At 41.3% G+C, this 14,545-nt stretch overlaps 1 protein-coding gene across 14 annotated transcripts in view; it reads right to left on the reverse strand.

The window, feature by feature from the left end:
• Positions 1-14,545, reverse strand: part of PEAK1 (pseudopodium enriched atypical kinase 1) — a 284,890-nt gene that overhangs the window by 59,074 nt on the left and 211,271 nt on the right. For all 14 annotated transcript variants that reach the window (XM_044980253.1, XM_044980251.1, XM_044980252.1 and 11 more), the window contains 2 exons: positions 13,987-14,183; positions 372-1,120 (listed from right to left, as the gene is read on the reverse strand). In XM_044980253.1, coding sequence (XP_044836188.1) covers positions 372-1,120; positions 13,987-14,183 — 946 coding nt within the window. The remainder of the gene's footprint in view (positions 1-371; positions 1,121-13,986; positions 14,184-14,545) is intronic.

The raw sequence follows: 14,545 nt of genomic DNA on the forward strand, positions 1-14,545 counted from the left end.
GCATGCAAATGAACGTAAAGGTGCTACTACTGAAGGCTTCCAAGAGCCTGCCTGCAGTCTTTATATTAAAAACACAGCTGTTTATACCATTCTTATGTCAATACATAATAGGTATGCTAAACAGCTAGTAAGAGAATTGGTGGCTTTTAAAAATTGTCCCAGATGTACAACGAACAGGGGATCCAGCTAAAGGTTAATTATGCCATTGACAACAGTGGCACTTTAAAGAAAGAAGGGCCAGTAGCTGCAGATCATTACTGTACATGGATTAGCCATTGCAAACAGCATAATTAGCTATACTATAATACACAGGGTTTTATTATTAATATTACTGATGTCTGGGATAACCGTTTTTGAAACCTCCTTCTTACCTTGACTGCATAATTGTTGAGGGGATCTTTTGCATAAGAAGCTGGGTAGTAAACTGCATCACCTGCTTCACAGCATGGCCTGTCACTGGTTAGCCTGAAGTCTGACCAGCTGTCCACCCCAAATCGCAGCTGGTCTTTCTGTCCAGCCATGAAAAGATCTTCGCATTTGTTAGCTAACTTCTTCAGTGAATCAGTATGAAGGCTTCTGATTTTGCCTACCACCTCCTCTCGGTTCTCAATTCCTCGATAAAGTGCTTGCCTCTGTGGCTTCTGTATATTCTTGCTCTGCTTAGTCTGAGAGATGTATCTCCCAGACAGAGACTCCATGCTGTTGGAACACCTATCCTTAATACTGGCAGTGGTTAGGCTGGAAATGCTGTTGGCTGTTGAGTTGGTTGCTTTTCCTTTTTCTAAAGGCCTGTCCAAGGAATCTCCTGACTCATTGTCCAGTGCCTTGAGTTCTGAGCTGACTGAAGAGCAGGCACTACTTGCTTCCCAGTTGGTGTCAATGTCGTATGTAGGGTTGGCCACAACACAGAGATTATTCTCCAGGGTCTGCTTCTGGAGTTCTTTGGGGATCGGCTCTGTGTTGGCTCTCAAAATGGTTTTCTTTGGCAGTGGAGGTGGTGTTGGCTGTAAGCTGTTAGTTGCTTCTTGGTCTGCTATTCCTCCAAAGGCAATGGCATCATCTAAAGCTCCCTTTGGCTGCCGGGGCTGCTTTGGAGGTATCATGGCTGCCCGAGACTGACCTGTGTAATAAAAAACAAACCCAAAAGCTTTAGAACCCTTTGGATTTACTGTGACTGCATATTCACACTTCACAAAGAAGTGTAAGTGGGCAACTGAGACAATAGCTGGATGATGTAGATGACCACAATCTCCTCAAATCCAAGTCTGACAAAAAGTGAAGGTGTGAGGCTGGTGCTTTAAGGGACAAAAACTAACGTGACTAAACCAGCACCAGATGTATACCAGTGCTTCTCAAGCTATCTGATGGCGGGGACCGGCAAATTTTTTTTTCCAGTGTGCCAGGGACCGGTGCAATATTATTATCCTATTCAACACTCTTATGAGGAAACTCGCCGTGGACTGGACGGTCCGCAGACCACCACTTTGAGAAGCACTGATGTATACTATCATATAAAGAATACCTTGACTTGTTTAACTGGGCCTGTGCATAAAACAGGTTTCAGTGCTAGCATCTTACATTTCATGAGCTTACTTAGAACATGAAAGAGAATGCAAATCAGAAGTATGGCCTGTCAAGCCTAGCATTCTAGCTGAATTCCAATCTGAGTAATTACATTCTGTCTCCCTTAATTCTCCCTGCGGGCAGCTGATTACAGTCTTGTTCTAAACTGTTAAGTACTTTGGAGTGGGTGCTTCTGTATTTCACCCCAGAGGTGTCTACATTTTACTGGTGGATGGAGTGATCCCTCTTTGTATATACTCATGGTAATTTGTAAAACACTTTGGGATCATCTGATCTGAGAGGTGCTACATACATTCAAAATATTATAAAACATAAACCAGGAAACCTGCAAGAAAAATAGCACACTATAGATATCTAGGCAATGATATCAGAGATAATCAAGTTTGTCTCTGCAAATTCATTAGTAACTTCATAACAAATAGAAGAGTAAGAGCCTAAGTCTGCTATCGTTTAATTGAGAAGATTTTCCCCACTCATTTCAGTAAAAGCAGGACTGGGTTCTGGGACTTCAGAAATATACAAGCTTACTTCCCTTCTTTCCCCCCACCCCCCAGCCCCCAATATCAGAGATTAATAGAAATAGTAACTATCTCTGACACTCCTTTCCCTTGCTTATTTGACAGTGGCTGCTGTGTTGGGAGTATTACATGCATAGACATCCCGATCTAGAACCAGTCAAGAGATTGCAAGCTGCAGTTTTGGATACACAAAAACCTTGAATTTCCACAGAGAGCCTGATTACACACAAACATTTTATGTGCTTCCTGAGAGGATAAAACTTCCTGTAATGTGTTTTGGGTGGATTTTAGAGAAGGCAATTATGAATCTTTCAAAATGGGAGTGGGGGAGGGGAGAAAGGATGAGTGACAGTCGTACTGCTCTGTGAGGCAACCGCTCCTTATATAAAAATAAAATGATGCATTTTTTTCATTTCTAATGAATCAACTGCTATTTTGAGAGGAGTTTATTTTGTAAATTTTCTACCACATCTGTGGGGATCATTGACCATAATGATAAGGTAGGAAGCCAATTTCCACAAATGCAATGGAGCAAGCACGGAATGAATTCTATCTAGTTCAGCAAGTGAGCATTTCTATCTAGAAGGGAATAACAAGTTAAGAGATAATGAAACTACCTGATTGTTGGATAAGATTGGGGTGCCCCACTGAAGGTCTCTAAATTAGAAATGGGCCTGGACTGGAACCCATAGTCCGAACATTCCAGAACTATGTGTAGGTTATACTTCAGATTTGAAACTCCTTACTTGGGCTCATACCTAATACAAATGTATTATGGAACCTTTTGCAAGGGAATATTTTCCTCCTGCAGATTTTAAAATACATTAATAACAGCTGTGTTTATGTAACAGAATCCACGATTAACCCCCACTCTGCAGGCCAAGATGCACTATCAACTGGAATATTGGGCCACACTGCTGATAAGATCTTTTAATTAAGAAGATTGAGGAGGTTTGTATTCCTTGGGACTGTGAAAGGCAATGGAAGTTCAGAAGGAGTAAAACACTGTATTTGGAGTTCTTTTTGATAATTTCCTCATGATAATACTGAGAGAGGCACTGAGTTGTGAGTAGGAAGAAACTGTACAATTTATGTCCACAGACGGTAGGCTAGCTCTGTTTGGCATGATCTTCAGGAAAGGCCACATGTGGCTGCTCTCTCAGGTTATTTTAGCTCCCACAAAATAAAAATGTCCAAAGACAGGAGGCAGTGGAGGATCCAGGTAATAGCCCAGCAGTACAGGAAGTAGATGAGAAGGTTAGTCTTGGCAAGGGCTGCAAAAAGAAGAGACACAGTTCACAGCCAGGGTCATAAAAATATTTGGATGGGTCCCCAAAGCACAAATTCAAGTGAGCTCCCCTTTCCCCCTTAAACAACCTGGAAGTGCCTTCCTTTCCACTTCTTACCCCTTTTTTCTCATCCACCCAAATATCCATCTTAACTTACATCAGCATCTCTTTATATTCCCCCTTACAAAATCTGTGGCTATGCACCTCTCCTTAAGTCTCCCATAATGCCTGTTGACAAAGTCTACACCCTCTTTCTACACCCTGCCTCCAAGTTCATCTGTCCATTTCCTGATTCCTATGCTCTTCCACAGTATAGCTCCTTACTTACTACATCTGCTGGTGGTTGGTGAAAGAGACCATTGCTGCTTGTCTGCTACCACTTCAGCATGCAGTCTCCTAATGTATGTTGCTTTCATGGCTAGCTAAACCAGAGGCTGCAAAAGGAACTTGGGGAGTAACAGGAAGACATATTAGAATGAGATGCACATGCAAGCCGCAGCAGGAGCCCCTGCAGTGAGGGTAAGCTATATGACTGCTCTCCCTGCTGCTCTACTCCGTTTGCAGTTTCTCCTCCATCCTCCACAGGCTAATCAGATGGGAAGGAGGTTGGCCCTTGGAACCTGACTCTTCCCGCTGTAATAGTTATGGCTCCTGCACAGCTACTTGGAATCATGGGCATCAAAGTACCACTGGGGCATTTATATGGGATTTATGCTCCTTTCTTTGTCTTCCAGCAGCAGAACATCTGCAAGAAGGCTGATGATAGCCCACTCATTTATCTGTTGCAGAAGGGAGATGTCTGCTGGCAATGATGGAACCCATCAGAACACTTTACATACAAGTCCAAAAACAGTTACTGTACACCTATTTCAGATCCAATTTAAACCACTGCCTCGTATTCCCAGTCCATGGAAATGAATCTGTAAGATCTGTCATGCCAGAATATAGTTTTTCCCACACGGACAAGTTTTTCCTAGTGAAATTCATCCGTCTGGATTAAGTGTTTGAAAAGCTTCATATCTGTGCTGTTTTTATGCTGAGCTCTTAACCCTGTTCATTCTTCTCATGACTCTAGGGCCAAATCTTCTAGCTCAGCTTTCCAAAGGCTTGTTGCAACATTGCATGCCCCACATTTTTATGTCACAGTCTCTCTCTGAGGAAGAAAAATGTTTGTCTTTTAAATCCTGCCCCTCGCTCTGTGTAAAGAAAAAAAGTTCTTTTAAACAGAGGTTAGTGGCAGAACAAACGTTTCTCCTTCTTGCCTAATCACCTCTCCCCAGCTTTCTTAACATCCTTCACTTCACTGCCTCCTGCACAGGCTCTTCAATATTACAGAATACAGTCTGAACTTTACCCTTGGAGGCAGATGAAGAGGAGGAACTACCACTTAAAAAGTCCTTAAAAGGCTTCCAAACTATGCAAGAGGAAAGAAGTTAAGTCTATAATAGTTTTCTCAACTGAATACAGATGATAGCTTTAAGGAATAGTGCAGTGCCATCACATCTTACATTTGAGACCCTTACAGTGCTTTTTGAACATTCATGCATTAACCCTCACAACATCCTTCTGAGGTCATCACTAGGAACATCACTAAGGAGCTTTAAAATGTCTGTAATTTTTTCTTATCCAAGATACTCATTTATTCTTCATACCTTGATTTGAAATCTTCTCTTGAATTAGCTTTGAATCATAGTAATGTAGGGCTGGAAGGGACCTTGAGAAATCATCAAGTCCAGCCCCCCACGCTGAAGTAGGACCAAGTAGACCATCCCTGACAGGTGTTTGTCCAACCTGTGCTTAAAAACCTTCAATGATGGTGATTTTACAATCCCCCTTGGAAGCCTATTCTAAAGTTTAACTAATCTTATAGTAGAAAGTTTTTCTTAATATCTAACCTAAATCTCCCTTGCTGAAAATTAAGCCTATGCCTTCTTGTCCCATTACATCTGTTTCTAAGGGGACACTATTGATGGGAGGCAGTGAATTCATGTTTCTGAGGGACATGCAACTAACACGCCACCTACCATAAACTCCAACTTCATTCTATTCTCTATTTCTAAATCTTCTCTTAGCAAATAACATGCACTAACTTTATTTATATTAATACTGCTGCAACATACCTTTCTTTTCTGTTATTCTTGTTCAGCAGCGTCCACTGTCAAGTAGTTTGAGATACTATATATAAATAGCAGCAAAGAGTCCTGTGGCACCTTATAGACTAACAGACGTATTGGAGCATGAGCTTTCATGGGTGAATACCCACTTCGTTGGCTACCCCTTTGATACTATATATAAATAAAGTGCTATAAAAAATAATAGGAAATTTTGACTGTAGTTCAGAGAATCCCTCCTTCAAACCAAGGCTTTGTACAAATTCCTGAAATTGGTCACATATTTGGATCATTAGCTAATGCGTGGAAAAATGTCTGATGCGGCCTCAAATATCATTCTGTGCATAGACATATTTCTGAGATCCCTGTTTGCCTGCAAGAAATAACCTTTATTATTCCAGTATGAGAATAAGGACAAGCCCTTCAGGTCTTCCGCCCCACTACTTTGTCCCATTCTCATAATAATCTGCATCTCATGCTCCTTTATTCTTTTAAGTCTTGTTCTACACTTTCAGTGTAGTTTTGAATTCCAATGTCTTTCCATAAAGCATTTTCTCTTTAGACCGAGATAGTAATGACATATTACTATCTCGGTCTAAAGAGAAAATGCTTTATGGAAAGACATTGGAATTCAAAACTACACTGAAAGTGTTAATTTTATCCTAATTTTTGTTATTCCAGGGGATGGATAGGCTATTGCTATTCTTATTAACGCTGACATTTCTTATTTTTCATTGTAGTGACCACAACAGCATCATAGATCTCCCAGAGCAGTAATGTAGGCAGGTGAACTGGATACCTAGAGGTAAAATGCCTGAGATACATGAAGTCCACAAACAAGCAAAAGTGGTAAAACCATTCCTGAACATGAAGAGGGGGATGAAAAGGAACTCAAACTGGATGTTCCAGTTTGAAGAGGAGAAAATAAAGTCTGCTTTTTTGAAAGAGTCTTGGCAGGTTCATTCAAGAGGACAAGGAACTGATGCTGGACTATTTCCAGAATAAGAAGGAAATGAAATTTGAGGACCAACAGTTTCAAAGAAAAATCTTCAATAAGTACATAAAGGTCTCAGTAAAAGGAGACAGCAAAGCTAACCCGACAACTGGCCTCTGCACCTATGCCTGTACCACATGCTCTCCACAACATGGTTAATTAATCAAGACAATTCTACTACCTGGACTACCACTAAGTCTCCAACTTATTCATATCCATTCCCCAAACATTCCACCCTTTCAGTCCCCCAAAGAAAGGAAAATTAACATCCAGGAGATGTACTTTATGTCCCGATGCAATATTATCCCCCTATTGCCCTGGATTTTATAAATATGCTCCCTTGGCTTGGATATTGCAGCTGGTCTGCATGTATGTATTTGTATCATAAAGTAGATTCTGGAAAAGATTCTCTGTGTAATTAGCAGATTAGTTGGACTGATCTTTAATATCAATACAACAATAATTCACTCCTTGATACACTCTGACTATAACGAATACAAATTACTAACAAACCATGAGAAAAACACATAACTATCAACAATATAATCAGTCCCTTCACAAAAGCATAGTAGCAGTTGCTGATAAATGCCCGGTCAATGCATCCATGCTACTACACTGTGAAACTACTCCACATACAAATTAAGTGAATTAGATAATTACACAATAATTAATAAAGAGAAATCCACCACCAAAATAGTAATAAATGATTTCTAGCTAAAGGAAAAGTAACATTTAGTAACCGATATGCATGATATATCCCCAGTTCCTCACCATCAATTTGGGAGAGGTTGCACAGAGCTGTTCTATATATGGGCTGAATGTGCCAATATAAGTAACAGCTATGAGCAAGTTGGATCAAGTCAATTTTCCCACGTACACACAGTCAAACACAGAGAGATAACAGATTATAAAGTCAAAAATCACTATGAAGTCAGATAGTCTAGTCTGACCTCCCGCATAACACAGGCCACAGGACTCCCCTGAATTAATTCTTGTTTGAACCGGAGCATATCTTTTAGAAAAAACATCCAATCTTGATTTTAAAATTTCCAGTGATGGGGAATCCAACACTAACCTTTGCAAATTATTCCAGTGGTTAATTACCCTCACAGTGAGGTGACAAGTAGGAAGGCTGTGGGGGCGTCAAATGCTCCCACCAAGATTGGCCTGCTTGGGGCAAGAGGCAGAGGTAGGGTTGCCAACTGTCTAAGCACACAAACCCATACACCCTTGGCCCGCCCCTTCCCCAATGCCCCACCCCTGTCATCCCCCTTCTCAGAGGCCCTGCCCCGCTCACTCCATCCCCCGTCCCTCCATTGCTCGCTCTTCCCCCGCCTCACTCTCTTTCACCGGGCTGGGGCAAGGGGTGGTGGTGAAAGCTCTGGGAGGGAGTTTGGGTGCTGAAGGGGGCTTGGGTTTGGGGTGTGGGATGCAAGCTGTGGGAGGGAGCTCAGGGCTAGGGCAGGGGGTTTGGGTGTGGGAGAGGGTTTGGGGTGCTGGCTTAGGACTGGGGGTTCAGAGTGCAGTCTCCGGCCAGGCGGTGCTTACCTCGGGTGGCTCCCGGTCGGCAGCGCAGCAGGACTAAGGCAGGCTCCCTGCCCGCCCTGGCCCCATGCCGCTCTCGGCACATCCCTTCAGCCCTGGGGGGGAGGTCAGGGGGCTCCGTGTGCTGCCCCTGCCTGGAGGCATTGTCCCCACAGCTCCCATTGGCCATAGCTCCTGGCCAATGGGAGCTGTGGAGTCGGCGCGCTGGGCAAAGGCAGTGTGAGCTGCAGGGATGTGCCAGCTGCTTCCAGGAGTGGCGCGGGACCAGGTCAGGCAGGGAGCCTGCTTTAGCCCTGCTGCGCCGCCAGACTTTTAGCACCTAAAATCTCCCGGTTTGGCTTCAGTAGCCTCCGGGAGACAGAGCCAGATTCTGGGAGACTCCTGGCGAAACTGGGAGGGCTGGCAACCCTAGGCAGAGGGGCTCATCCTTCTCGCCCTGCACCTACTCCCCAGCACATTTGGCTGCTCTCCCTGGCAGCTGGGGGGAAGAGTGGGATGGAGCCACTTCTGCTTGAGAGAGCCTGGCTGGGAGGCAGCAGTGGCCCGCTCCCTGCCCGGACTTGGCTTCCAGAGACAGGGGCCAAGCTTGCCAGGAGAGTGGGGAGCCTCTGGATCGCTCAGCCTGTCCCCAGCAACCGAGCCCAGGCAGGGAGTGGGCCACCAACTGCCTCCCAGCCAGGCCCTCTCAGGCAGAAGTGGCTCCATCCACTCCCGCCCGGCTGCAAGGGAGAGCAGCTGAATGTGCAGGGGCAGAGGGAGGTGCAGTGAGAGAAGGACAGAGCATCTCCCCAGTAACATGGGATGGGGAGAGCGTGGCAGTCCGAACCTGGGCGCAAGGTGGGAGGGAGGGGTCACTGGGCGGAGGAGGCATGTGGGATGGTCACATGTCCTCCCCTTTAGATTGTGCCCCCCAGTATGGGGAGGCACGAGTCATTTATGCCCTCACTATTAAAAATGTGCAGCTTATTTCTAGTCTAAATTTGTCTAGCTTTAACTTCCAGACATTGAATCTTGTTATATCTTCATCTGTTGTACTGAAGAGCCCATTATCAGCGTTTTGTAACCTATGTAATTCCCTACAGACTGCAATAAAATCACTCTTTAACCTTCACTTTGATAAGCTAAATAGATTGAGTTCTTTCAGTCTTTCACTCTAAGGCATGTTTTCAATCCTTTAATCATTCTCATGGCTCTTCTCTGAACCCTCTCTAATTTTTCAATATCTTTCTTGAACAGTGTACATCAGAACTGGAAACAGTATTCCAGCAGTGGTCAGACCAGTGCCAAATACAGAGTTAATATTGCTTGTACTTGATATTTCCCTTTTTATACATCCATGGATTGCGTTCGCCCTTTGGCCAGAGTATTGCACAGGGAACTCATGTTCTGGCTAATTATTCACCACAACTCTCAAGTCTTTTCCAGAGCCACTGCTTCCCAGGATACTCTGCCATCCTGTAGGTAGGTTCTTCATTCTTTGTTCCTGAGTGCTTTTGAAAATACTACTCTACATGTGTAACTGCCTGACTGCATATGCAAATGTGTAAAGCCTAAAATTATTCTTGGCATAAAATTTCAGGTGCAAAATCAGAGGCCAGGTTGAGGCTTTTTAGAAAAACAAGGGCATAATATCTGTTTAAAAAATAGACACACAAAATTTTTGTAAAAAGTCCTTAAAAAGGAGCATTTTGGGTATTGTCCCAGATATCTCTATATTTACACAGATTTTTAATTTTTATGTAGCCCATGCATAAGAACAGTTCTTTTGAGTTAACGTATGTCTTTAATTACTTCAAAAGCTGCATTACTTGTACATATATTCTCATCAGATGTAAATTATAAAGTTAAGACGTGTGCTATCTGTAAAAACAAAACAAAAAACCCCCCTGCCAAGAATATGTAAAAAAAAAAATGTAGCGTGCATTTGCAGAAGATGAGTTTTAAACTTCAGTAACTTCGCTGCTGTTAAATTGCTATTATTATTTTTATCTACCCAGTATGAAGACCATGTTTACATTATAAATAGAGTTTGCCACAAACTGTATTTTGAACTGATATAATCCTACTTACAAGTGCCCCCCAAAACATCCAAGCTAGTAAACTACAAGGGCTATATTCTAGTTTCAGTTACATCAGTGTAAATCTGAAGTAACTCCACTGAAGTCAATGGAGTTACTGTAGAGTTATTCTGCTGTAGCTGAGATCAGAATCCGGCTCCTATTTTTTTTTTTTTTTTTTTAACGCTAAGGTAACAAACAATGAAACAAAACTCCTCTTTTTTTTTTTCAATTAAACAAATTCAATTTTTGGAGTATACCAGGCAGGTACTAATCTAGAGTTTAAACCCTGAGAGATAGGTATTTATTTAAATGGAAGAGCTATACTAACCCTACCACAACTATGATAACATAATATAAGTCAAAATTATTTATGTATTTACTATGATCTACAGTACAAACATTCCATTGTAAATCTGAACTAGAGAAATAAAACTGTAGGTGCAAGTTTCAGTGAAGAAGACACTAAGTCAAATCAAAGTATATCATTTTTTCCCTCTTCCCACTCAGACACAAGTACAATTTATTGACTGCATAAAATAAATAACATTTGTCATTTCCCTGTGGTGAAACCTAAAAAGAAAGAGGAATTATTTATAAAACCTCCTAGCCTGGCCCTCACTTGATCAGTACTAGAAGGAGTGAGTGAGTGAACAAACCAGCAAAGAAAAGTTGCACTGGAGCCAGAGAATTCCATGCCATTTATGGCAGCATTGCTTTTTACAACTTAGGCTTGCCAGACCAAGCCTAAGGTTAGCTATTAACTCCTTCACATCTGGAAACCTAACTTAGGTGACTGAAAATCTGAGAGAAACCCAAGAAAAAAAATACTGTCTACTCCAAATAAAAGCCAAGGGATACCATTTTACATAACTTTATACTGGGGTATTAGTGTTTGGGAAATATACTGGCAAAACAACAGACTGATTGAACTGAAATTCTATCACCACATTTCAGATGAGTCTATCACCTCTTTACTATTACTATTATCATTATTTAGTATTTGTATTATCGTAGTACCTCAGAGCCCTAGTCATGGACTAGGATCCCATTGCTTTAGGCACCCAACAAACACACAACAAAAAGACAGTTCTTCTGCAAAGAGCTTACAATCTAAGTATATTAGACAAGGGATAGGTAGACAGACAGACAGATAGGGGAGTACATGGAAACAATGGGTCAATATTGCCAGCATGATAGGCAGGGATCTCAGCACGCGAATAGCATAGCCATTGTCAAGTGTTTTGTAGACATCACAGATAAGGAGAGTTTTAAGGAGGATTCTGAAGAAGGAGAATGAGTAGTTTTTCAGATGTTTACGGGGAACACCTCCTCAATGTGAAGGGCAGTATGGGAGAAAGAAAAAGTGCTTGTCTGAAAATTTAACAAGTGGGCAATGGAGGCTGTCATCATGGGCCGATCAGAAGTGAGCATGGATTGTGAATAAGAGATGATATGCAGGGTGGGGACTGATTGTGAAGGATCTTGAAAGTGAATACAAGCAACTTATGTTTGATGTGATGGAGAGGGGGAACCACTGGAGAGATGCAGAGAGCTGCTCTTGCCTCCCTGAGTTGTCAAGGGAGAGTTCCTCAGGGAAAAAGGATTAAGCATCCTGTGACTTACTGAAGAAAGAATCATGAGGCATGTTTGTTCTAAAATCTGAGGCCTGGTCTACATTAAAAAATTAAGTCAGCTTAACTATGTCGCTCTGGGGTGTGAAAAATCCACACTCCGAGTGGCATAGTTAAGCTGATCTAACCCTGAGTGTAGACAGCACTAGGTTAACAGAAGAATTCATCCATCAACCTAGCTATCGCCTCTTGGGGAGGTGAATTACCTATGCTGATGGGAAAACCCTTCCTATTGGCATACATAGTGTCTACACTGCAACGCTACAGCGGCGCAGTTACGTCGCTGTAGCATTTTAAATGTAGATGTACCCTGTAATAACTGTCATCAGCATTAAAACCTTTCATGAGAAACTTAAGCTGAAATGTATCAAATGGCTCAGGAGGAAATTCTTGCTGTCACTATTTAAAAGGCATTTTTAATATAAGTAGTCCTTCAATGGAATGAAACCTAAAGGCTGAATGGAAGCTGTCACATAAGCAGCCACTGGCAATGAGTGGTATTTCACACCTTGAGGGATTTAAAATTGCCATACCTGATCATAGGACATCCTGATCATTGGACATGGCTAAAATATGGCTAGGTCCTATCCACACTACAAATGGATCTATAGTATAGACATGTTAGTGAACCAGATCCACTGACTTGGCTATCTTTGTAGTGTAGCTGTGCCCTAATTTATTAAAAAAAACAAACAAAACCAAACCCCACATGCTTAAAACCGCAACTAGCCATCATGCCTTTGAACAATTCCATAGGAGAACCCAAACTTTGAGTTTCCTCCTCTCAGCCGGAGCATTTTGTTACATTAGTAATAAATAAGAGTTACATTATGCCTTTCATCTTCAAAGTGATTTATAAACAATAACTAAGTAATGCTTCATTTGTGGAACTGAGTTAGCTAGTTGTCTGCTATTTAGCCAACAAGCACATTACTTTCATTACTTCAAAACTTAGGCATTGATCATGCAAACACATGTCGACATGCTTAACATTACACTTAGGAGCAGCCCCATTGCAGGCAGTCAGTCTCATCATATGCAAAAAGTTAAACGTGCTTAAATGTCTGCAGGACTGGGGCCTTAATGAAAATCTTTCAGTATTTTGATTAGTATCACATGTTTTTAAAAATAAAGGAAGTATGAAATAGGTGGTTTTTGATTATTTTTGTTTTACTAGGAAATTTATATGCTCATATCTCTATTTTCGCAGTACTTTTAAATAAAAATCCTTAAAAAAAAATCTATTGTGCCTATAATATTGGTGTCACTTGTTGATAATGAATTATTTAACTTCCTTCCTTTGGCCTCTCAGAAAAACTTGCACAAAACTCCAAACAGCTACAGCTCTTTAATATGGGACAGGAATTCATTGATGGCTGCATGCGTGATGCAGCATGTTCTTCAGAACATACATCTTTTCAATTGGTCTGCAAGATTAAAAGTAAATCACTAACATTTTTAGAATAAAATTCAATTATATTGTTATTTACAAAGATGCTTCAAAATATGCCAGGAATCATCATCTAGATTGTAAAAGAAAAAGTCCTACATTTCACTGAGGATATCAGGAAAAATATTTTAGTCTAATAATTGTTCTAAAAGAGTTAAATAATCTATACAGTAGTTATTTCAAAACTTTTCACTGGTAAAATGGCTTTGAAAATATAAGAATGTAGAAAAATTGTGGCTCTCTCAAAAGGCATCTCTTACACAAGACATTTAATACAGATAACCCAAAGGCTATTTTTTGTAATTTTACAAATATTCCCCCTCTCCTCAGTTTAAAATAATTTCTTGAAAGCTTAGAAATGAAATTCTTACTGAATTTTGAATAAATCTTTACTTCATCACTGGCTTTCCTCTGCAGGTTGCTCATAAAGCATGATACAATAGCATCTTTTTTCAACAAAGAACTGTAAACTGATATTTAAAAAGTAGGTGAAGTTTGGGGTCAGTTTCTCCTTAAGAATGCAAAATTTTCAAAAGGGTGTCAGGTGATCTAAGACAGTGCTTCTCAAGCTATCTGATGTGGGGGACTGGCAATTTTTTTCCCCCTAATGCGCCAGGGACCGGTGCCATATTATTATCCTATTTGATGCTCTTATGAGGAAACTCGCTGCGATGGCTCGCGGACTGGCACTGGTCCACGGATCACCACTTTGAGAAGCACTGATCTAAGAGACAATAGCCCTCACATCAAGATAAGCCATCTAAGTGGGATGGAGGCTGAAGTTTGTCTTGTAAACGCACTTACCTAAATTGCTGTATGTAGCACTGCAAGAGCTCAAGTCAGAAGAATCTGAAGTTTCCTCCTTTTCTTCCTCCTCTTGTGGGACATGGGGAGTTGACACTGGTATGACGGAGGCATTGCCACCAATGTCCTGCTTCACAAACACAGCTCTTGGAATCTGAGGAGACAAATCTTCCACCGTGGTCTCATCTGGCACTTGACTGAAACAAACAAACAAAATTCACCTGGTGGCCAAAGCTACCTGCCATATGTTATCAGTAAAACACTAGGTTTGGAATAATACAATGCCTTTGGGTAAAAGGCAAAGAACTGGGAAATGGAAACAGAAATGTGTCCCTTTCACCTCTCCAAATTTTTTACAATGACTTTCTATCAAGTTGTTTTTCCTTTCTCTTCACTAAAGTGCATACACTTTTTACTACAGTATTAATGGTAGGAAACATCTTTCATACCAAAGAATCACAAAATGTTTCACACAACTGAGTATAGTCAATACATGTAAGTACATGCAATACACAGAGATAACAATACAGTACTTCATACAGCATCTGTAGGTTTTATA

Source organism: Mauremys mutica, chromosome 11 (assembly GCF_020497125.1).
Source record: "Mauremys mutica isolate MM-2020 ecotype Southern chromosome 11, ASM2049712v1, whole genome shotgun sequence".
Classification (NCBI taxonomy): Eukaryota; Metazoa; Chordata; order Testudines; family Geoemydidae; genus Mauremys; species Mauremys mutica.